We start from the raw sequence: 25,035 nt of genomic DNA, 5'->3' as shown, positions 1-25,035 counted from the left end.
GTGCCGCCTACCGGCACCGCCCGCCCCGCCGAGCCGCCCCCGGCCCGCCCCGCTGCCCCGCGGGAACACGCCGCCGCTCCGGGCGCCTCGCTCGCCCTTACGCCGATCTCCCGCGTCTCGCGGCGCGGACTACGCTACCCATGTTGCCCCGCGGTCCCCGCCCGTTGCTCTGCCGCGCGGGGCCGGGCGCGGTGCACGCCGGGGCGCGTAGTTCTCTCCAACGGCACCTGTGAGCGAACGGGTCGTTGGCGGCCGCCCCAAGCGCCACCGCGAGTCCGTGTCCGTTAGCGGCGGGCGGGGCCGCTATGGGGCCGGTGTGGCCGTTGTTGGTGCTGCCGCTCCTGCTGCGGCCACAGGGAGCCTGCGCCCTGCCGAGGTGGAAGGAGGGGGCTCGGGGCGCCGAGCGGGGCCGTGGGGCGGGAGGAGGTTGTGAGAGGGGCTCGGGGTTGCACAGTATATACAGTGCCTCAGGTATCGCTTTGTGGCTCCCCAACACGCTGTAGCCCGTGTGGAGGTGCTACAGGTGTGTTTGTGTGTCGCCACAGCCACGGAAACGAGCGTTTTTACAACACGGGGTGAATGTGAGAAGCCATTTTCTTGAGAGGCACGGGAACATGGCCCCAGGCTTACTCATGAGGAAGAACAATAATGGAAAAAACCCATCGCAGTGAAATGCCTTCCTGGTGCATACTTGAGGCTTTAAGAAGTGGAACTAGTGTCTCAGGGGCTTTCATTCTTTCCTACTTCACAGAATAGACACGCCTAGGGGAAAGAATTTCTTTTGAAAGCAGCTATTTAAAAAGTCTAAATGATGTAATTACTGCTCAGACGGCTACTCAGAAACCTGAGTCACCGAGCCAGTACTGGCAGTCTGCAGCTACGGGGCAGGTCATGGAGTTACATCGGGTTTTAGTTGCGTCTGTGTTCCCTCAGGTTTGCCCACCCACAGCAATTGCAGGAGCTATAAAAATTAACCAGAGAGAAGGTTAACCATCTTGTAAGGGCAGGAAGATTTATAATCATCTGTAGGACAAAGAGAAACAGCCACAAACTGAAGTATAGGAAGTTGCACACCAACGTGTGTAAGAACTTTTTCACATTAAGGGTGACAAAGCACTGGAACAGGCTGCCCAGGGAGGTTGTGGAGTCTCCTCTGGAGATATTCAGAGCATACCTACCTGTGCAGCGTGCTGTAGGGAGCCTGCTTTGGCAGGGAGTTGGACTCAATGATCTCTAGAGGTCCCTTCCAGCCCTGTGATTCCCTGGTTATGTTATAAAGTTGGCTGAGAGCACTAGAAATCGAAACCAGTTGTTGCAAAGAGGTGCTATGGCAAAGTAATCAGGAGTTCTGTGGAAAGATGTTGAGCAATTGCAGGTGATATGAGGCAATTGTGTGTACACACTTCAAAGAGTAAATGGTCCCCAAACACTTGATACAGTGCATTGTATTTTTGACTGCTAAAAAACACAGAAAGGGTGTTCCACTGGACAGAGCCTTTGGGAAGTCAGTGACAAGCAAGAGGAGCTGCTGAAGTCTGTCTCACCCATTTTGCTGATGCAATGGCAAACTTTGTTGTAGTGCAGTCAGTTTGAAATAAGAAACAGAGACTGTACGTCATCTCATGACTCCCCAAAACTCTTTCCTAATTTAGGATATGATTTTCCAATTTAGCTGAATGATACTAGTGCCTTGCCATTGCCAGCACAAATATTCCCTTGAATCTCAAAATATATTTGAGCCTTTTTGGATAGTGTTCTAATAACGTGGTATTAGTGAATTGCTGCTTTCCAGAGCAGTACTAGATGCACATTGTCATTCTACTGCTATTTTTATTCATTATAGAAGAGTTTTGAAATTATATTTTGGTGTGATTTCTTGGTAGGTGTAGAACTGCGGAAGAAAACCATGAACTCTTTACTTCCAGGAAAGATGTAAGTGTTTAATGAAGATTGAGGTAATCAGTACTGATTGGTATGGCAAGGTTTAGAATTTTTAGTTAGTGTATATCTGTCATCTCTCCAACTCCTTTTCTTTGCAAACTAAATGGAGGCTTTAACTCTAATACTACAAAAGATGCTAGATTATCTACACAATTTACTAATTCTGTTTGTAGTATAGTTGTAAAAAACACTAACTCTTGACCAAAGCACAAAACCAACAGGCATCTGATGCCCCTTGTCAAAAATAGGCATTTAGTTGTAGTATAAAGAGGAGTTTAGAATAATACAGTGCAGAACTACCCAATTGCTATTATTTTCTTTAATATGATCAGGAGAACCAGCAAGAGCTTACAGTGTTATAGCAGTGTTTTTTTCTTCTAAATATGGAGGGGATCCAAGCCAAATCTGCTTTGTGAGAACTCAAGTGAGCACTTTAAGGAGATGCAAAGTTTACCTCCAATGAGGGAATGAAGAAATGTGACAGCTCTTTTAAATGGAACTGACAAGCCTGGTATCGACCTTGTAAAACTGAACCCATGGTAGAAGTGTACACTGATAAAGTTTATGTCTTATTGTCTTCTGAATTGCTCGATATGTTTGCTTGGAGAAAGTTATATTTAGGATAGATTTCACTGTAATTCGGGTACATTCAGGCTTTTGACTTCCGCCATTTTCTGCTCCTTGATAAATTCCAAGAGGCTCCAACAGGAGCTTTTAATAAATAAACACAAACTGGGAGCATAGTGAGGTCATTTTTGCATTTCATTCAGGTGAGTTGAAGATGTATGTGGAATTGTTACATACGAATGTTTTGAGTTATTGTTATAGAACAGTTTGTCTACGTTGTTTAGAGCAGAATTTAGCTAAGAACTATAGTAGTTCAGACATCAAGGGTAAACATGAATGTAAAAATCCAAGAATGTCTGATGGATAATTAGCTGTTGCTCAGCGTGGCTTATGGCTCACAGAGTGTTATTTCTTTGACCTTACTCATACTTATTAAACATGTTGAAAGACAACTGAAGGATATGAATACTTCTTCTGATACCGTTTTTCCTACTGTAAGCAGTTTAAATTATTTTGGGGGAAGAATATAGATAGAAGAGATAAATATGCACAGCAATGAAAATGCCAGAGCACATGGTCCACGGTACAAGTATTTTGTTAAAACTAGTTCTGTCTGCTCAGATATGTTACACAGAGAGGCCTTACCTACACTAGAATAGTGGTTGTGGAAAAGTGATCTGTAGGTATCCTACAGAACTGTGTGCAATAAGAAAGCGTTGAAATTTATCACGTTAAGCCATTGAAATATTTAATGAAAAGCAAGTTAATTTCACTTCCTGTTCATATACAGCATCTTTATATGAGATATATTCTGGCTCACAAAAAAAAAAAAAAGTGTGTTGATAGTACCATAGGCCAGAAAAGCCTTAAGAATTACTGTACCAGATAAGGTTAGTATCTTTAGACTCTGCAGGAAGCAGTTACTTCACCTTATAATTACTTTAGAGAGACAAAAACCGATTATACTGGAAGGAAATATGTCGTTTTGTTTGAACATTGTGCCTGATATAATGGATCCCTTCTTGTTTATTCCTGTTTTTAAATTAGTTATTTGGGTTCAGCTTTTCCCTAAGTATGTTTGGTAAGTTCATTAGTCTTTTTATCGCAATAAAAATGAGATTAAGCACATTATAAAGTAATAGTTATAGATAATATCGTAATCAGTTCTTCAGGTCTACATATTCCATTTTTCCTGAAAGCATGGTAAATGAATTGCTGTCTTTACAGATGAGAAATGAGTTTTTATGTGGGTGGCATTTTAATTTAAATATTTACCACAAAAACTTAAATAAGAAAGTGGGAAAGTAGATATTGAGTAGAAATTAGCTTCTACTACCATGTTCCCCCAGAATTTCATTGTTCTCAATCTATCTTGGCCTTTCATAGAATCAGACATTAGCTTAACAGAAAGCATCGTGGGATAGATAGTTTGGGTCATAAACTTTCTGCAATACATTCATACATTTCTTAGGAGACCAAATGTTGTGCAGTATTTGACTGAGAGAGATCTTAAATTTTCAGAAAGCTTTTTCTTCTTCAAAATTCTGGGGTTTTTTTTGTTGGAATTTTTCCCTTAAAATAGTCGTTGCAAAAGTATCACCTTGATAGGGGAGTGCACAGTAGTTCCAAATTTACATTAGCTTTATCTGTTTGAAAACAGAACTCACCTGTTCTTGAAAGTGCCTTAAGAACTGTGGCTGAGTTCTACACCAACTATGATTGGATTTGGTTGTGAAATATAGGTTAGAATAAGCATTTTTGTCTGTTTTATTTGCTAATCTTTAATCTGTGTTGTCTGCTAAATCCTTTGTTTCTTTTTCTGTTAATCCTACCCAATGTTTTTAGACAAGATGGGTGAGAACAAGCTGGTTAATGAGGTGAAGTGTGACCTTAAAGACAGGCAGTCAGGATGTGCAAGCCTCGAGAATGGCCCATACCATTCCGCGTGCTTAGATAGTTTTAAGACTGGGAAGCATGCCCTGCCAGCTGGCTGTCCTTTGGGGACTTGTTTATACAGCTCTTGAGAGACACTGGTCCTGTAATTCTTAATTTCCTCCAAGTGTTTTGTTTGTTTGTTTGTTTGTTTTAATTTGGTCCAGTGTGCTTATAAATAATGCCCTAAACTATCTGTGTTTTTCGTCTTATGCATATAGATTGCCTGTCACCTGAATACTGAACTGCTAGATTGTATACTCTGCTTAATAGACAGTTCTTGCACAGACTTTTGAAGAGAACCCTGAAATCCTGGATTTCCATGATTTAATCTAAGTAGATTTTCAGACAAATAGCTGTTGTTAACTGCTCTGTTACATACAGTGTTGTGGGGTTTTTTTTTTAATAATTGTAGTTCACCCAAAACAACACTGAACTTTCAGTTTTCTGGAACTTACCACATGAAACCAAAAGTAAAGACTGAGGTAAGCTGCCAAAATAAATCATGTAAAAATTGACTGTGGTCTCATTGTGTACACAGTGATGGTTTGAATGCAGGTTTCTCTCGTAGCATCCTTAGTCTGTTAAGGAATGGAGTTCCAGAACTAAATAAGCTATTTACAAAATAACTGTCTCTAGAGATAAGGGTGGTGAGGGGGAGCTTCCAAGTAAGAATGGATTTTAACTAATGTAACAATGATTCATTCAATGCAGGTTTTATCAGTGAGTTCTGAGATTTCTGATAGCCCCTATTGTTTTATTAAAATATTAAATATGTTTCACTCATCCCCTTCATGTCTATTTCCTCTTGTTCTAGAGAGCTGTGTGCTTGCCCTGTCTGCTCTGGTGAGGCAGCTACTAATATAATCACAGAAAAACTCATCTATCTCAAAGTAGTTTTTGTTATGATCATTGATTGTTATTGTACACATTCTGCAGTATGATTGCAGCTATAAAAATATGGGGCAATTTTAGTGGATTTTAATCCTAAATGAGAGATAAGAAACCATTCTACAGACATTATACAATTTCTTACTGTGTCAAAACTCTTGATTCACAAGGGGATCCAGAATAATAGTATTTCCTGTCTGTTAAATGGGATTGAAACAGATTATGTGGATATTGTCACAGATTTCTTTCATATTTACCAACAAACCCCCTTGAGATTTAACTAATTGGGATTTTTTTGTTCAATATTTTGTTAAGTATGTAAGTGGTGGGTTAGGACATTGGTACTGAAGATGCTTTGTGTTGAATCCTGATTATGTTTATCTATCAGAAGAAACTACAGAATCTTTTATATGGATTAAGGAAATTTGTAATATGCTGTAGAATCCATGTTAATGAGTCCTAGTTTACGTATGTGATCACTTACAAAGGTTTTAGGACATTGAGTTCCTATATAGTGTCACTGAAATCGTTGGGTTCTTCATGATTCAAAGTCTTTTTCTATAAGTATTAGAGCATATATTGGTGCATATATTGCTATAAGTAAAACTTAAGCTCACAGCACCAGGAAGGCAATGTATCAAAGCAGACCATCTCTCTCTCTTCTAGACCTTTGAGGATGAAGAGCAGTATTTGCCAGCTTCTGATCATTCTAGTTGTTTCATGTGCTATGCAACAATAGCTTCAGAAATGGAAGGGTAGGTTTTTTCTCTATATCAATATTTTTGGAAATAAGTAATTGTAATGTTTACTAAGAAAGATCCATTTTGTTATGATCTATTTGGAGAAATGAAAAACGTCTCAGTTTGGAATTTGAATTTTGGGTAATGTTGGATATTGTGTGCATATATATATATATATACATATATATATGCATATGTGTATACATATATGTCAAATTTAGAACTTCTTTGTTTTTCTATTGAATTAAAATTCACGGAAGAGGAAAAGGGAAGATTTTGTATTTAGTAGAAGCCTAGAAATGAAGGATACTGATATACAGATTATATGTAGCACTGTACTGTTATGCAGCCAGTCTTTGCCTGAGGTCGGTCTGTTTCAAGGCAATTGCAGAAGGCAGCCAACTAGCAATAGATTATGAAGAAAAATTGGAATATTAGTTACCAAAAGATGCGGACCTTTCAGGTCATATCCCTAACAGGTCTTGAAGTTACAGAAGAAGCTCCCATTTAGTGTAGAAAGTGGAGGTATTTTGCTTGCAGGGTCCAGAAATACATATTTTGGAAGAAGCCAATTGTAGAAATAAATAGTATCTTGGATGCTATTGTGGGATTCCAAAGAATGTTCCAGAGAAAGGAAGAAAGTGAGACAGAGACTCTGTTTATGTGTATTTGTTTTTGGTTTTTGAACCCCTCTGGTAACTCCTGTATAATATAAAGCATCGTATGTTTGCCCTCAAAGCTGTTTTATCTGTTTATTTAAATAGAATGCCAGTGAGTTCCTTGCTTGGATTATTTCCATCAATTCCAGATCAAACTTCCCTGCATGCTTTCTGTTTTGATCCATGTTAATGTTGCTTGAGAATGTCTTTGAATTTCCCAGATGTTACTGAAACGAGAACACCTTGTTGCTTTTTCTGCTTTCTTTTGCTGAAAGGAATGCACTCGGTACATTTACAAAATGAATACTAAGCATGATTGACAAGAAATCAAAGACAGCCGTGGCAGCAATGTCTCTCATCCTGAAAGGACTGTGCATTACACTTCTTTCTGCTCTTATACATCAGTCACGCTGGTTGAAGTTACTTGTGTCTGCACCTGAAAATTGCAGATTTAGTTTTGAACTCACAGGGAAATTTTTCCCATCAAATTTGAATATAATTGCTATTTTTTAAATATTTTATTCAAAAGCTGATGAAAACACATTTCTGTGTTATGTTTTCCTGCTTGAAATGTTGAAAGAGTGACTGACCACCTCTTTTGGTAGCAATTGATATTTTCCCATTGACTTTGTGGGGGTTAGCATTTCATCCAGGATGTTCAGTGGAGTTTGATGTAATGCAATCCTAATTTATGGCTGACATCAGAGATCTAACAGTTTCCCTGCCTCTCCCATTCAAGTGGATTTTCCCCATTCCAGCTGCAGCACGAGCGCGGGGCACATAGAGGTCCTGTTTCTAACATGACCAGCAGTTTGCTCCCTGTCATGTCACTGCAAAGAGGGACATATCTCCCTTACTGGAAAGGAGGATTGTTCTCCTGATCCACTGAACAACACTCAGTCTCCATAGTGCACTCTGATACAGCAGGCATCCTTCCTTCCAATCTGATCTTTTTAAGCTGGTAACTTTAAATGAGATGAACTTTAACAGAATACGTGCTTTCTTTAAACAGTGCATATTTTTTGTAAGAGAGAAACTGTGTTATAAAAAACCCTCTGAATGATGCTTAGAGTGTATTTCTAAGTGAGAATCACCAGCAAATGTAGACGTCTGTCCTTAAACATCTATGCAGTGGAACAGCCAATGCCATTATGCTAAACACATTGTATTATGACATTGTAGACATTTTACACACCTGAGACAGATTGATTTGAATCGTGTAAAGTAGTTTTATTCAATAGAAAGCTTCTTAATAATATTGTATCTTTTTATTGTTTTTGTAGCACAGATCAACTCTTCTTAACTGAGCACCAGGTGAATTTAATTTTGAATGTGTTCTTTGACCTTATGTTTTTATCTAGATTTGTAATTGTTTTCATTTTTTATGAGATTGGGATCATTTGAGGAAATATGGAAACTTTTCTTATAAACATGTCCATGCTAACAAAGTGACTTGAGAGAACTGTTCTATAAATGGTTTGCAGCCTGCTGGAAATGGTGGAAGCTCACAAGTGTGGAAGCAAGCTTATATTCTGCTCAAGTTCTATTCACCCACCTCTGAGAAAGCAGCTGTAGGATTCCTCAGTTTGCGCTGTTCTGAGGACAGATTGTACAACTTGGCATTTTGATCCGAGTAGATGAATAGCAAACTGTAGCGTATGAACTGTGGGCTGCAAACTTACAGCATGTCTGCTGTTTCATAACTGCCTCCGTGCACATCCTTATACTTCTGTACTTTGTGGTAAATGGGGGGAGTCACAGAACGAGTCTTCTCATTGCGTGGACCTGGAAATTCCAGGCGCTTGCCTTCTACCTGTCTGAAAAAGCAGAGTGTCAGCTCTGTGTCAGTCATGGCAGTGTCATTTTAGTAGCAGCTTTGCAATGTTTCCTTGACAAGAAGCAAATTCTGTTCTAATAGAGTAACCTCTCTTGCATTGCTGCAGCAGAACAGGCTGTATGTAACTGTGCCACCCATGAGAAAGGCTTCTGAGGGAAGCATGAAAGCCTCAGAGGATTAAAAAAAAAAATCATTTGCATGAGTTTTACTCTTTCCTCTTTATTTCTGAGAAAATGGATGCTGCTTCCCTCAGTAGCTGTTGCCCATTGACATCGATAAGAAACAAGATGTACAAAGTTAGTTTGCAGGATCGGCGTTGCTTAAGTTGGTATCACTGTTGTGCTGTTTTGTGTGCTGTCGGAAGAGGAAATATTTTCATTAATAGGATTGTTAATATATTTAAAAAACATACTAACTGTTGTCCCTCTTTTACTTATGAGTTAATTCTGTGGATATACAATCCTGAAAGTGCAGATGCCTCTGAACTGAATCACACTGCAGTTTTTCCATCAGAAGTAAGTTGAAATTATGCCACTTTAGAAAAAAGTGAAAATGTATGTCTTGTGAAAATTTACCAGCTGAAAGTGGAAATGTCTCGCTGAAACACTGTATCTGCATACATCTTTACTTCCTTTTATTGTCAGGAAAATTACATTTGCAGGATTTTCTCTTCAGTTAATACTGAAGCAGTAACACAGGTATGGAGTGAGGTGGAGCCTATTGTATGTTTTATAGGTAGAAGAGTTAGCAGGTTTTAGTGATACAGTTGCATTTAAGTCCTTTTGAAAATGATACTGAAGTCACTGTAACTGGTAATAACATGTGACAGTTAAGTCTCCCTTTCAGATTCCCTGTATACCGAACTGTTAGAAAATACTTAAGTTAAAAACATTATGGAAGTCATGAAATGTGATAAATGGGGTTGTAAACTCACTGGTTTAATTCACACCTAAAATGTAACAAGATATTGTATGGGCTGATCTGTATAGATAGATCTCTAGACTGAATTAGGTATGTACTAATGAGATTATCCAACATGGATTAGTTATAGGGATGAACATGCACAGTAAGTTTTGTAGGGACTGACTTTCTGATCTAAACAAATGGCAGAAAGTATTTAGTTCTGATGTGGTATCTGGCAAAGAGTAAGTGTGCATGGCACCACAATTTGTTTGTTTATTTTAAGTTGTCATCATTAGATATTGATTTTTTCACATTTGTTTAATATTTGACATTACTATCTTAGAGAATAAAATAGAAGAAAAAGAATAGCAATAGCAATTGCATTCTGAAGGCATCTTTGTTATTAGATAACTAGATGTTAAGAAAGTGGTTTTTGTTCTCTGATGTGATGGAATAAAACCCCACAAATAACAGAATGTGTTATATTCTGAGTGTAGTATAGGCTAAAATGGATGGACTAAATATGGTTCTAGTAGTATGCCATCGGTTGAAAATGTATTTTATAATATAAAAGCTGATTCCAGTGTCAGAATGTCTAAAAGGATCTTCTGTCATAAACAACCTTGTCCTAATTGGACAAAAAAGTTGATTAATAAAAATCTTTGTTTTACTTACACATTGTTCTCAGGTGCTCAACAAGCTGTTATGGATTTTGGGACAGAAACCTGCTGATCAGAACTATTTCAAACAAAAAACATGTTGTTCTGAGAGGCTTCCAAAATTCAGGTATGGTCATTTATTTATGGTGGTGTGTTTGTTTTTTGTTGTTGTTGTTTTTTTTTTTTTTTTTAATTGAATGTTCTTTAGAATTAAATTTATGACTCTATGGAGAGTTGTTAATGAGTAAGCATAGAGAGGGCAATGAATAAAATAATTTGGTCAATTTTCTCTAACTTTTTTACCAACATTGTAGAAAGTGTTCTGGGAAACATATGAGAATATCTGTTATTTCAGCCAGCATGTCAATAGACATGTTAAGAAAAATAAAGTACAAAGGACACAGTACCCAAAGAACTTCAGAATTTCTTTGTAACAGTTTTGCTACACAGAAAAGAAGGATAATTGAAGAAAAAAAGCAAATGCATGCAAGCTAGAAATTATCAGTCTTTAACTTGTCGTATTAGTCTTCTGAATTTACGTACTTTAGGAAACAGCTTGTTCTCTGAAAGAAGACGTAGTTCTTGTTTTCATGGTCACACAGCACTTTTGTGGATTGATAACAAGTTATAAACAACTTCCAGATTTGAAGAAACCTTTAGGTACCTGGCTTTAAAAACCCAGGGAGTCCAATAATTGCTTTCAGAGCAATGAGATGTGACTCCTCAAAATACAACATATGGCTGTGGCCATGTATGTACCTCTTCTTTGTGCACTGGGGTAACTTTGTGCTTCAGTAATAATTTTGCTCTTTTTGCTTTACTTTGAAGACAGCTTGTCATGTTAAGCAGGTTTATCTGCCCTTTGTTTCATTCACCATAGTACTTAAATTTACATAAGCATGCAGTTCAGTGCCAAAAAACTCACTGCATTTAGTTGTTCTACTTTGTTTGTACAGAAGCCCAAGGAGTAGAAAGCATGACTAGACTCCAAAATCACCTAAAGATTCTACTGTAACAAATGGTCTATGAGTCTTAATTATCAAGCTGTAGATACCAGCTTGAAGTTCAATGTCATCCCATTCAGTCATGCCATTCCTGGAACTTTAGATCCTGTGTGAGCTATTGTGTCAAACATTTCTTCCTCGTTAAGAAAACAATATTGACCAGCTGTTATTCAACCTCCTCTAGGCTTCTAAGTCTGGGATGTGCACATTTTTACTTTACATGCCACAGGAAGAAGGTAGCTCAAGTAGAATGTCATTCAGGGTCAACTAAACTATTTCCAGTATCTCTGCTAGCATGTCCTAATTTTGCTTTCATAGAGTTATTTTTCTTGATTGTAGCTGGAGGGGTGTTGTGTTTTGGATTTAGGATGCAAACAGTCTCGATAGCACCAGTGTTTCTGTTGTTACTGAGCAGTGCTTGCGCTGAGTCAAGGACTTTTAAGCTTCTCGTAACTTTTATACTTCTCCTACTACTCTGCCAGCAAGGAGGCTGGGGGGCACAAGAAGTCAGGAGTGGCCAGAACCAGGACTAGTGATCCAGACTGGCCAAAGAGATATTCCATACCATATAGCACCACGCTGAACAATAAAACTGAGGAGAGTTCTCTGGGAGGGGCTGTTCTTGCTGCTCAAGGACTGGTTGGGTATCAGTTGGCTGGCAGTGAGCAATTGCATTCTGCATCACTTGCTTTTTTATTCTTTATTTATTCTTTCTCTCTTGTTTCCCCCCCCCCCCCCCCCCCTTCCTTCTTTCTTATTCAACTGCCCTTATCTCAATGCATGAGTTGATGAGTTGAATCCCCGTCACATGAGCAGGAGTTCTTGCTGTGGGAGAGAGAGTGAGCAAATGGTTAAGTTGTGCTTATCCGCCTACCAGGTTAAACCACAGCACTTATTCAAGATCCTGGTATTTGTTCTAAACATCTTACACATCTTCTTTCACCTTAAGTGTTCATTGTTATCTGTGAGTCTTCCAGCAAAAACCAGTGCTTAAATATGCTCTTGATAGAGTAGTAGTAGGGCAATTGTTCCAAATATTTGTGATAAAATAATACCCAAAGAATTGATTCTCCTTTTAAAGCTTGTTTACATTACAGTTGTGCTTTTACTGGAGGTTTGCATGTTCTGCATAGGAAACAGGAGAGCTAGAAGGTGAGGGAAATCTGGAAGGGACCCTAGTGCTTCCTTGTACTACAGCATCCACCAACAGGTGACATTTGTTGGAGTTTCTTACAAAGGTTATATAGGATTCCAGAAATAAAGAAATTGTGGTAAGACTTAGAGTATGGACATTGTCAAAAAGGCAATTAATGTATCTGATCATTTACATTTGAAAAGATTCCTGAGGCAGTGCCATCTGCTTCTATTCCTGTCTTTTCTGTGCTGGAGCTCTTAATGAAACACTTCTGCACAGATTGGTGGCTTTTTTTCTAGTATTTCAGAAGAAGAAATCTAATATGAGGCCTCTCCCACTGTCAGTTGCTCTACTTTTAGCACTACTTACTGCATCTTAGGACAATTACTTCTTTTTCTTTCCACAAGTATGTACTATTCACCATCCTTTCCAATGTGCTGTGAAAAATAAGAAAATAAAAATCAGCAGTGAGAAAAAAAAATCACAGTTTTTATTTGATTATGAGTTCATAAGAAAAAAGGTCAAGGCAGTTAATAATAGTCATGTGAAAGTACAAAGACTAACATTTAGCAAAGGTATTTGTCACCTGTTCCATTATCTGTAAAATGTTGACCTATATAGACCTCCAGTGAAGCTAATCCTAATGTATCAGCCAAATTTTTTCACAAGATTATGGGAATTATTCTGGGTTTACATTTTACAAGGGATTCTCAACTGCAGACATTTCCTGCAATGGTGTTTGCCATCTGCCTTTTACTTGCTTTAGTTTTATATACTCTCTGAACACCGGTTGTAATACACTCACTACTGCTTTGTGACTGTGCCTTCTACTTATTGAGTTTACTCGCAGCATGTAACTAATACTGGGTATGGTACTGCAAGAAGCAGGTATGCTTTTAACAGGGGTGTTTAAGTACTTGTTACGTAGGTTTGGTTTGCTCTTAGCCATCTTTATTAGTTGTATCTAACTGTGTAATCGCTAGATGGCAACATAGCAACGCTCTGTATCAAAAGTTGCTGTAATCAGAGATGGGCTTTTTCTATAACATTTTTCACAGCTGAACTAAACTAATCCCCGCTGCCTCACCTCATGAAGTGGGAACATAACATTCTGGCCATTTCAGTAGAGTGTTTCTTAATTATATGAGTTCTGGTATTCTTTTTTATCTTTTTAACTGTTCCATTTTAAAGAACCGAAGTGCAGAGTAATCAAGTAGGAGAAAATGAAATTGCTTTGTAAATTCTTTCTTTCTTTCTTTATTTCTTCAACCAGGAGTCTATTGATTCACCTGAATCTTCTCATACACACTTGGATATTTTGCAGCAACTTTTTTATTGAATCCAGTGGCAATCAACAAGAACAGAATTTGGATCATTTTGCATCATTGTTGAGACCGCAGGGCCAGCAGACTAATTCAAATTCCAGTTGGACTGGACGAGATGATTATCACTGTCTGATATTTCAGACTAAGAGGAAAGGAGAAGCAAAAGCAATCTCAGTTGATGTGCCAGCTTCTCTTACTTTTGGGGCTTTGGACGTACTCATGGTTTCACTACATTTTTGCTAAGTCTCCTCTGAAAGACAACAGCATCTTAGGAAACCCAGACAGTCTGCAAGGATAGGAAAAGTCTCTGTCCTTTATCACACCGTCTTCAGAAACCAAAGATACAAAGGTTATACTCCTCCCAGATCTCCTTTATAATGAACTGATTTTTTGTCTTTAAGTTTGTATCAGCCCTGATGTAGTGAAATAGAACTACTTGGGCCTTAATTCTGAAGAAGTAATCTTCTTCAGGGATGTTGGCCTTTTGCATCCATCAGATCTGTTATTACCCCGTCTACTTCAGAAACTAGATGTATGGTTATAGACTATTTATGTTATGCATGGTTTTCTCTTATTGCTTATAAACAAACTTCTTGCTGGATCATCAGTGGCCCCAGTCATCAACTGCAATGTGGTTTCACATTATCTCCTGTTAGTCTGTTTTCTTCTATGTATTGCAGGTTGCTCAATGGACGCTATGGGGAAGGTGGGGGAGAAGGTCCTCTCAGTAGCAGCAAAAGCTGTATTACTCACTGGAGCTATAATAATGTTACAACCATTCATTTTTAACTTCATATAGTCAGTTCTTACTGAGGTATATGTATGAAAGCATGCACAGAAAGTTCCCAGACATTGCTGAGATATAGAATATGCCTGCTTAGAAATTACGTTTCTTTCATTTTCAGATGCTGGGTAGCCAATATACCTGAAATATCTGATGATATCATCATAAAAATAACCGGAATATTTCAGGAGTGCCTTGTTCAAAGTACTTCTTTTATAATTCCAAGGCCCAAACAATCATTTCCTAGCAAGGAAAATGACATCTCACTCTGTTCCTTTCAGAATAGTGAACTCTCTATTAAATGCTCTGCATGTTTTCCAACAACAGCAGTTTTGTTATCAAATTTTGGAACTTTCTGTACAAATGATGCATTCAAAACACACATAAAAATTGAAGTTCTCTCAGATATTTTGACCCAAGGCCTAAATAACAATGTAACTGTTGTGGCTCTGTCAGATAATGGAATCTCTTTTTTAATAAACAGCACTTGTTATAAAAGAGAAGCCAGACGTGTTTTTAAACTTGGAGCAGAACACAAGCTTCCTGAGAGTGAAATACTTGGAGTGCATTCAAGATATTGGTGTTCAGCTGTCTATCCAGTGCAGGTGAGTTGTTCATAGTTCTCATCTGACATTTAAGATATAGATGATCTTCATTACATGTCTGGATATATCTATTGTACATCTCTTTTGAACCGTTCTTATGCTAGGGTGAGAATTAGAAATGACCAGACAGCAACAGGTATGTTTAAGGACATTCTGAAACAGGGCCCACACACCGTGGCTCTGTGTGAGCTCGTGCAGCCATTTGAAATTGTTTCTAGACTCATGGCTTAAATTTGTAAATTGATTTCAATGCAGCTGTGCCAGTTATGGTAGTTGAAAATGCATCCCAAAACATCCTGACTTCTTTGCATACATCCTTGATATGAACTTTTTGAGGCTATTGTTTATCTAATCACTGTGTTCATTTTTTTTAAAACAGATGGGAAAGCAATCGAGTACTTTGGCAGCACAGAGGTCTTCTGAGGTGTATGTTGGATATAATGAAGCATTTAATAAAGTAGCAGATACTGCTATCTTATTGAAGATACTCAATTTTCCAAACTCTGCTTGTTTAACTGTAACAACTGTTAGCTGTGACTCGGTCCCTTCTGAAGTTACAATGTTACTTGTTTGCAATGCCTGCAGCTCCTCTGGACTATTTCTTCTGGCATTTGATAATGAAGACAAACAACTTTGGGGTTTAGGAGATTTTTACTTTCCTGTTCCTCACAGTTCTGCTATGAGGATGATATACATAAATTCAGCATTGTCTCCTGGACTTCTGTGGGATGATGTGTTTACTGCACCTATAAAAACAGCACAGATAATGGATATCTTCATGTGTCTGGATCAACACTACCAGAAATGTCAGATGGCAGCACTATCCACCAGATTATTCTTGGTTAAGTATATTTTATTTTTCTTTTTTAGTAAATGCTAAAGAAATGTAAAGATCATTGAAGCTATCTTGTAAATGACAATACAAGGATGTCTGTTCATTTCATTAGTCTGTTAAGGCTGAAACATATTAATTTTTGATGGAAAGACACACCAAGAAAGCAGTTAGCAAACTGATACTCAGGTACAATTAACTTGCACTCCTATATCAGTATGATTCTAACTCGCACCCCTCTATTCAGTGTGTTTCTAACAAGAAAATTGAGGCTTTCATCCTTAGTATTTGTTACAGGAAGATAACTGTATTTGCTTTTACCAATTGCATTTGACTAACAACATGAGAACTAATTTTTCTCAAGAGAAAACTAGGCACGGCAATAATATATTTTCCAGTACACTGAAGAATTTCTGATGTTTTAAGGCATTCACTTTTAGATTATAATCATAGGATCATTGAGAAGGAAGTGCATAGGCAGTAGAAACAGACATGTGGCCTGGGAAGAATACAAGGATGCCATCCAGATGTGCAGAGGTGGGATCAGGAAGGCCAAGGCACAGCTGGAACTGAGCTTGTCGAGGGATGTAAAAAATAACAAGAAGATTCTATAGGAACATTGGTCAGAAGAGACAGGCAAAGGAGTGTGGTATCCCCATTAGTTAATGAGAAGAGAGAAATGGTAACAACAGACGTGGAAAAGGCTGAGATACTCAACAAGTTTCTTACCTCAGTCTTCACTGGCAGTCAGGTCTCCCACATCTCTCACATCCCTGAACTGCCACATAGGAGTTGGGGGAGTAAAATCCCTCCAACTGAAGGTACAACAGAAAGTTATACTGATGGTTCCATGAGAGGAGGTCAAGTGTTGGTACTGAAGCAGCTTTCATAGTGATCACTTCTAAAGAGAGAGCCTGCATTCATAAGCATGCTTATGCTGACTTTGGTGGCTGCAAGGCTGCTTCTCCCACAGCAGATCATCAGTATCTGTGTGCAGAATTGTGCAAGAGGCAGGAGATGGGAATGAGGATGCTGAGTTGTGCAGTACTTGAAAACACGTTGCAGGCATGACAGTGCCTCAGACATTTCAGGAAGGAACTGCATTGCTTAGGCTGAGAATAGACTCATGGGTGCCTTTTACAGAGGAACATATAGAATGTATAATTCTGAGAGGTTCAAGGCTTACTTTTTTATGCTAGGGAATTCTTAATTATGTGATGACTCCTGGTTTGTGCATGTAGACTGTCTGTAGTTTAGATACCTATTTTAGAGTAGGTGAACCCCAGATACACTGTTTGGGCAAGTCAGAACCACATGAAGAGAGAAAGATTCAGCCTGTCACCTGTCATTGGCACTGCGGAGGAGCCATAAAAATAAATTCCAGAAGTAGGACTGGACATTTTTCAGATTCTCCAGGTATCACAAAGATACCCTCTGTCTCACTAAAAGCACCACTGTGGTCAAAAGATTTTTAGTAATTATTTTTCTTTATTCTTTTATAGGAATTTAAATTTTCTCGTCAAACTGACTATATTTTAGAATCCAATTATACACAGGCATTGTGAGTATCAGAAAATTTATATAGTAGATGTAAATCTGATAGTGTAGTTTTGATGAGCAGGAATTAAAAGCACCATCAGGACTTCACTAGCTAATCTGAACATTATTATATAAATAATAATGTTAATATTGCTAATGGGCAGATACTGATGCTTGCTTAAATACCTCAAGGAGGGGTATATGTAACCTACTCGGTAAAACCATTTTATATAATATATAGATTTATTCTTCTTTTTTAATGTTGATGCTGATAAGTGTTTTCAGCACTTATATATTCCTGGGTGAAAGTTCAGCTGTTAAACAAACTTATATCCCTAGGTTATATTCACATAAGAGGTTCTTGGGTTGGAAACCAATCCTAACTTTCTTATGCTCACTTTTGTTTTGGATTTGCGTACAGGTTTATTCCAATCTCTCCATCTCTAAAAGCGTTGACACTCAAGTTACTGATAGTTTTGACTACTAGCCACCTTTTTTAGAAATGGAAGTGTCCCATTGTCAAGCAAGATGCTGATGTCTTCTTAATGTGAATGAATTAATGACAAATTGGTAGCCTGCTGGAGGCTAAAGGAGTTTCTCTCCTTTGGTAGGCCTTTTTATTAACATTGTAGAGACTTTTCAGACTCTAAACCTTACGTAATGCATACAAATCAAGAGCCATTCTTCCTAAAAAGATATGCAAGAGATCAGCGAGTGTAGTACGTGACTGAACTGAACCATTATCTGAGGAAGATGACTTCATCTGCTGCTGTTAGTCAGCACCTCAACATGGAACCTTAGTACAGTGCTCTGGCAAAGGATCAAAAAGGATTTTATATATGTATTATATAGGGAATATGAATAAGCACTAAAAAGATCAAGTTTCACTGATGTATAGTATTGATAACGCTGAGACTTAGTTGTGTCCAATTCTGATAGTTGCTGTTTGAAAGGAGTATAAAAATTCTGAGGAGGATTTACAATCAAAAATGATTTGGTGAGTGAAGCAGAAGTTTTACAATCTGAGGCTTAAGAAATCAGTTTGTTTCTTATATTTTTATAAAAGAAAGAGGCCATTGCACTCAACATTTTCATAATGCTTACAACAAGAAAATGAATATAATTTAACATAACGCTTAAGTGTTCTACCAGATATGCTGTAGGAATTAGAAAGGTTTGGTTTTCCCTGAAACTTAATGGCCAAATTCCTATAAGGGGAAGGTGTGTTTCTTTTCACTCTCCTTTGAAAGACCTGAGTTTGAGCACAGATTAATAGGATATCCAAATCGATGAACCACTGCACTTCTTTGCTCCAGTTTTATCCCGATTTCTGGGACCTTGGATCCCTGAAGGCCGGTCTTGCTGCTAAAGTCTGAGGCAGAGAAGGCATTAGGTTCCTCTGCCTTTTTCACTGACCTGAGCTACCAGCTCCCCAGTTCACTCAGTGGGCACAAATTTTTGATGCTACCAACTATCACCCACAAGAATCTCACTGCCATTGAATGAAGCAACCTTAAATCTATTGGTATGTCTATCATTGGCAGGCCCCTACATCTTACACCCCTATCTGGGAGAATGACTGTAAGGGATTTCATGCTTCAATGCCCTTCTAACTCATATTAGAGTATGAATCAAGCCTACTTCATGAGTAGAAATTACTTGCAGTTTTTGAGACAATTCTGCTTGTGTTTTGCACAAGCATCACTGTGTAGTCAAATCTGGTTTCTTTCAGGCATGTGACTTCCCTAGTGTCCATGTGATGAAAATCCATCTTTGCGCCCTTCATTTGGAGATGTCTGATTATTTCAGACTTGTTCTCCCCGCTCTCTCCCAGCAGCATGCTGGTCATGCTTTCAGTATCAGCCATTGCCTTCAATGATGGTTTTAAAACTTAAAATTTGTGTACATATGCCATTCCGCCTTCTTTTTTCCTCCATCCAAATCAGTCAAAACAGATTTCTTCTTGGCAAGTTACAGATATTGTGCAGTTGCTTTCAGGCTAAGATTTAAAGACAAATGTCTTAACATTAATATACTGAAGTACAGAGCCATAAAGACTGCTATGCGCATCTGATGATATCATCGCTATGCTCTGCATCAAAGCACAAAGAAGCCTGATTATTCCTTTGTCAAAAATAGTTACGCTTTCAAACTTTTGAATCAAGCTGCCAATTTAACTCTTAATATTCTCCTTCAAGGAGTGCTAAAAATACTAGCGAACAAGCCTTGCCATTTCAGAATATCACATCATAGACGGGAAATACCGTTGGGTGTCTTCAGTGCACTTTTCAAGGTCTGATGATTTTCTGAAATTGATTTATTTATGAAAAACTACAGCTAGGAGCAACCCGGTAAGTACTGCATATTAGGGCTGCCTCAGTCAGCAGTCTCTGACAGGCTTCAGATTCAGTGCCACAGGAGGTTGTCTTATGCCTTTAATTTTACCTCAGTAGAAGCCAGAGTTCACAAAATGTGAAATAGGACAGGATGTCTGTAACTCTGCTTAGCTCCATCTGCCTAATTCCGGATTGTACTGACTCTGGTAATGGGTTTCAGTGATAAGCATAAATCTCCCACAACATTGATTGGTCTTCCACCCAAATTTGACTTTTCTGCACCTCACAGTATCATTTCTCTGCAAACTCAAATAAAAATTCAGCCGTCTACATTTTCTAAGCTGTGTTCACCATCTCACTTTTACTGCACTTGTGTTTGTCCATAGACTAAAACCCACTTCACAGCAATTATTAAATAATTCTCCCAAAGCAAAATTTATTCTAGTATTCCAAGAGAGCTGGTCATGAAATTAACATCGAAAAATATATTCTATCCTTGGGTAGCTACTGTGTTATTTCAAAAGTAACCCAGAGGTCTAATAATGTCAAGCTCGATTCACTGCAATCAATAAGCATTTAAAATTACTAACTACTAGAGCTGACTCTCAGTTTTAAACATCCACCTGTCATCCCACAGCCATGCCTGAATTACTACAGTGGGAGTAAAAGAGACACTGATGTAGGTGATGTGATAATAAAGTAACAGAAAGTAATAATAATTAGTGCTTCCTGCCTCCAAGTGAAATTACTTTCTACTGTAGTTAGTTACTTTGGAGTTAATGGCTGATTTCAAAATAAATTATAACATGAATTCTTGTTTGGGTGGGGGGATTCCTTTGTAGAGAGTTGACCAGCGGTGTTATGTCAGCTGAACTGAAGCCTACCATTGAAAATGCATGTAAATTACAGCATGAGGTAGGTACCGTACCTTGAAAAATTACAGTCACAGTGCTTCCCAGCGATTCCTGAGCTACTGTCAGGAGGATTTCACTCCATTTAACTAACATCGTGTAAAATAACGAAGACTGTTCAAGTAGAAATATATGGAGAGAAGAGTTCACAGAACAGTATTGATGCAAAAGTGACAGAGATGAGTAAGATGTGAAAAATTGTGGACTAGAGGGGAGCCATATTGCCGGATTATCATGCAATAGTTCCTGTAGTCATTATTCCTACTAGCAGTGACCAGACTCCCCGTAGTCTGTGGATGATTCTCATTCCTGAGAAAGACAATTATTTCTTAAAGACAAGTGAGTCAGAGATACGGAACTATAATGCCTCCTCTTAAATGAGTTACAATTGAAATTCACATTTTTAATCTGCTCGATGTTTATTTTTAAAAGGCAAGTTTTCTGTCTGAAGCACAGTCTTGGCACACGATGCTTAAGGAAAGTAAAAACTCCACAATGGATGACATATGGGGACCACAGGTATGAAAATGTATGTTAATATAAGTAGTCAAATACAAAGAAGGGTGCTAGACAGAAAGCCAGAAGGGGATTATAGAACTAAGATGCAAGCACACAGCTGGAAGCCGTTAGAAGATGGGTAGGTTCAATTCAGTGGAAGTGGAATAAGCAGCAGAAACTGTGTACAACTAATGAACAAAGTAAAGGCAAAGAATTAGCTATTTCTTGCAAAGAGAGGAAGTTGTCTTGAAAAAGAAGCTTGAAATTTCTGCAAAATCTGGTCTGTATGCTGCTCAAAGAGACATATTTGTTTGAAATCCTCCCCACATCAAAGAGATGCTTTTATTTCTGATGATAGTTCACAAAATACTCCATGTGAATATCCTATTTATCAGTAGGTTCCTTGGTAGTTAGGTCAACTTTATAGAGGTTCTTTCCCATCTAAACAAAATCGTTTCACAGAACCCCCCTTTTGGGTTTTGCTCAAAGTGGCAATCATGTAATTACTATTCCATAAGCTATTTTAGCAGTCCATCTGTGGTCTTGATAGTATAAGTGCAGCTATAGTTATGTTTAAGGTAAATCCTTTGAAATCAATTTCATCATTACAGTTATCTAAATGATGCTATCAGAATATACTTAAACTGTTTTGATTAGAAACCACTAGCTGTTAATGTAGCTACGTGTAATACTAGCTAGAAAAATTCACAGCCAAATGTTCTTCCTGTTTGGTGTTTAGGAGTTTGAAAGAACACAAAAAGAATGAATAAATAAACAAAACAATATGACATAGTTGATTTAACCAGCAAGCAGCCAAGCTGGATAAGAAAAGACAGAATACACTATATAATACCCACAGTGCTAATGCTTTGTTCCTGGCTGCCCGAGATTTTGTCATCTGGAATTCAGCCATAATTATGAAGCATCTTCATCACCCTTTCAGATCAAGGAAAACATGTTCTGAAGCATCAGATGTAAATCCTGAAGCAATTCCAAGTTCACTCATTTTTTTACATTCAATCTTTCCCATCTAGTAGTAGGCAAGGTCTGTATAGTAGAGACTGAGTAAGATAAAACTGAATATATACTAACCACAATAAGATCAGCAAATTCTCTAAGATGATGACCTTAGGTGAAATACAGTTACTTTAAGAACTGATATTTGTATTTGGTAGGTTACTGGTAGTTTCTTAATAGTGCTGTGAGCAGACTTAATTAGGTGATTTAATGTTCACTGGACATTTAGTTTGTGCACATTGGTGCATTTACACAACAGAATCTATTTATCATTTTTAGCCACTGCCTGCAAATTAAAGAACAAAAACCCAAGAATGACTAAACCAGTTTGTGTCTAATTGCTTTTCAGAGTTAGTTTAGCAATAACTCTTCATTTCTGTTCAGAATTACAGATCCTGTTTTGAGCTTCTTGAGAACAGTTCAAAGGAAGGACTGAATGAGCAGTATCAGGCTTTAAACAGCACTTCTCAAAACCACATCGCTTGGCCTTTCAGTCACGATGCCACTCGTGTGTTCAGAGTGAGGATATCAGATCGAAACTACAGGTTATTGTCTTTTTTAATGCTAAAAAAAGAGCATGATGATGTGGGATAAAAATGGAAAAATGCTACCATTGATATTTTAAAAAATATTTTTGCTCAGAATTTCCTTTGGCTCAGGTGTGAACCGATGTTTCCACTTCTAACTAGCTCTAACTTAGAAATTATACAGGTGTATAATTTCTTTCTGCAGAGAAACCTTTAACTGCAGAGGTACTAAAATCTGCCAATAAACTTCAATTTGAGTATTACTTAACAACTACAAAAGGGCTTAAATAACTTTAATAGCAATTCTAATCTGTTCATCCATAACTTTGTTTTTTCATTAAATATGTAAAGATGAATGATGGGTACTGGACAGTTTCACAGATCACAGAATCACAGAATGACCCGGGTTGGAAGGGACCTCAAGGATCATGAAGCTCCAACCCTCCTGCCTGGCAGGGCCACCAAACATACACCTTTACTAGATCAGGTTGCCCAGGGCCCCGTCCAACCTGGCCTTGAACACCTCCAAGGACGGGGCATCCACAACCTCCCTGGGCAGCCTGTTCCAGGGCCTCACCACTCCTAGTGAAGAACTTCCCCCTAACATCCAACCTAAATCTTCCCTCTTTTAACTTATACCATTTCCCCTTGTCCTGCTATTGTCAGCCCTTTGTTATCTGCACATGTTAATGATTCTGCTTCTTCAGAACCTCTGCTTGAAAGCAAGCAGGGTGTTTTTCAGCCTGCCAGGCCTTACATGGTTTAACACCATGTTTGTAGAAGACTCGCAAAGCCAGATGCTTCCCTTGTGACTGCTTACATTTGGTTTGCCACTCGCACCCATCCTGGAGAAGCCCTATTTCCACAGCCCCCTGCTGAAATTAAGGGATTTCCACAGATGGAAATGAAAATCTAATTTGAACATTGTCCCATCCACACTACACCAGGCACCTGAGAGCACTGCACTGGCCATGCCTACAAACTTAGTTAACTACCTAAGAAGTGTTTAGAGAGAATCCTCATATCCCAGCCTGCAGGCTAAAAGTAAACAATGGATAATCCCTGCTTCTCACTGCAATTCTTGTGGTGTTTTGTCTTCTGTATAAACTATAGTTGGAGTTAGTGAGGTTTTTAAACCAAATGAACTTCTAACTAACCACACAGATTACAAGAAATACCTAACAATTAACCAGATTGTCATAAATGACTGTACCAAGCACCTGTACTGCTGCGATGAAATCTGAGATATTCCTCACTTCATGTTGGCAGGAATCTGAAAATGATTTTATTTGCATTCCAGGTCAGATGTTTACATGGCTAAGCTTTATTCCTTCATCACGCTCAGCATCGTGTTGGTCTGCACCACCTTCTGGTGCACATACAGCCTCACTTGGAAGCCTGAAACACTGGGTGGATTCCCACAGAGCTCAGACAAGACCTAAAGGCCAGTATCTCACTGATACACAAACGATGTAAAACAATTCCTTAAATTAGGGTGGGGACAACTGATAGGTTGTTTATTAAGAGATGGTTTTGCAAGTACTTTTTATATCTCTATAATATTATTTCATGTATTTAGTTTCATATACAGAGGGCGTGCCAGTCAACACATCTAAGCTCCCATGGGAGCAGAGTCTGGTGTGGCTAATAGTTTTTAAAAGCCGTTTTCCAAGCCAAGCTGTGAGCCTCACGCTTGAGTTGACTTCACTCTATGGCTTTCACTGCCTCAACTAAGCTATCAACATAATTCTTCAGTGTGAGATCTGATAGAATAACGCATGCAAAGTTCTGTCAAAGGGCTGCAGCCAGTTGGGTTCTGAAAACACTCAGAACAATCCACTGCAGGAATATTGTGTGCTTCTGGGTATGTTTGGGTTTTTTTTTTTGTATTACATTTTACTTCTGTTTAGTAAATGATAATTCTGTCTTAAAAGTATGTATTTGGATCATATGTCCTCTCAAGCGTATTCGTTTCTTCAGTATATAAATGTTAGTTATAATATAGTTGTAAAAGTTACAGTTGGTTACAGTAGTTAAAACATGTTATATCAGTAAACAGTCATAATTGCAGCTATTTTTAACACCATCTGAAGGCATTGCTGAACTTCCAGCCTGAATTTTCTTATTTTAAAGTTAAGATACCTTAGGAAGCTTACACTGTTAATAGTAATCGTTCAATTTGTCTGAAAACAAGGTAGCTAACCTCCATTGGTAAATACACGTTGAAATTCTTACAATTGCTCTCAACGTTCAGCATCTATGAAAGTCTTCATAATGATTATAAAATCTGTAGAAATCCAGCTTGAATCCGAGCACAATTAAAACACTGTTGCTGTTTCATTCTGTGTGACTCATACCCCGCATATCTCAGTACAGTTTGCACCGAGACACAA

General features: G+C 38.3%; 1 protein-coding gene across 1 annotated transcript; it reads left to right on the top strand.

Moving 5' to 3' along the window:
• The first annotated feature begins 179 nt into the window (after window positions 1–179).
• Window positions 180–24,593, top strand: CATSPERE (catsper channel auxiliary subunit epsilon). The gene is made up of 13 exons (XM_085542402.1): window positions 180–376; window positions 1,884–1,932; window positions 5,998–6,086; window positions 7,939–8,044; window positions 9,008–9,082; window positions 10,159–10,256; window positions 14,862–14,982; window positions 15,362–15,823; window positions 17,317–17,375; window positions 20,532–20,604; window positions 21,033–21,119; window positions 22,500–22,660; window positions 23,943–24,593. The coding sequence occupies exons 1-13, from the start codon at window positions 306–308 to the stop codon at window positions 24,082–24,084; spliced, it is 1,593 nt and encodes a 530-aa protein (XP_085398528.1). The 5' UTR covers window positions 180–305; the 3' UTR covers window positions 24,085–24,593.
• Window positions 24,594–25,035: the final 442 nt, after the last annotated feature.

Source organism: Coturnix japonica, chromosome 3, assembly GCF_054131305.1.
Source record: "Coturnix japonica strain WE chromosome 3, WE-NBRP24, whole genome shotgun sequence".
NCBI classification, from domain to species: Eukaryota; Metazoa; Chordata; class Aves; order Galliformes; family Phasianidae; genus Coturnix; species Coturnix japonica.
This window is presented reverse-complemented; position numbering and strand designations above follow the sequence as displayed.

Coding starts and splice junctions, on each gene's coding strand:
- CATSPERE (XM_085542402.1), top strand. CDS start 306: ATGGGGCCGGTGTGGCCGTTGTTGGTGCTGCCGCTCCTGCTGCGGCCA. Junction 1,933..5,997: donor TCTTTACTTCCAGGAAAGAT/GTAAGTGTTTAA, acceptor TCTCTCTTCTAG/ACCTTTGAGGATGAAGAGCA. Junction 14,983..15,361: donor CAGCTGTCTATCCAGTGCAG/GTGAGTTGTTCA, acceptor TTTTTAAAACAG/ATGGGAAAGCAATCGAGTAC.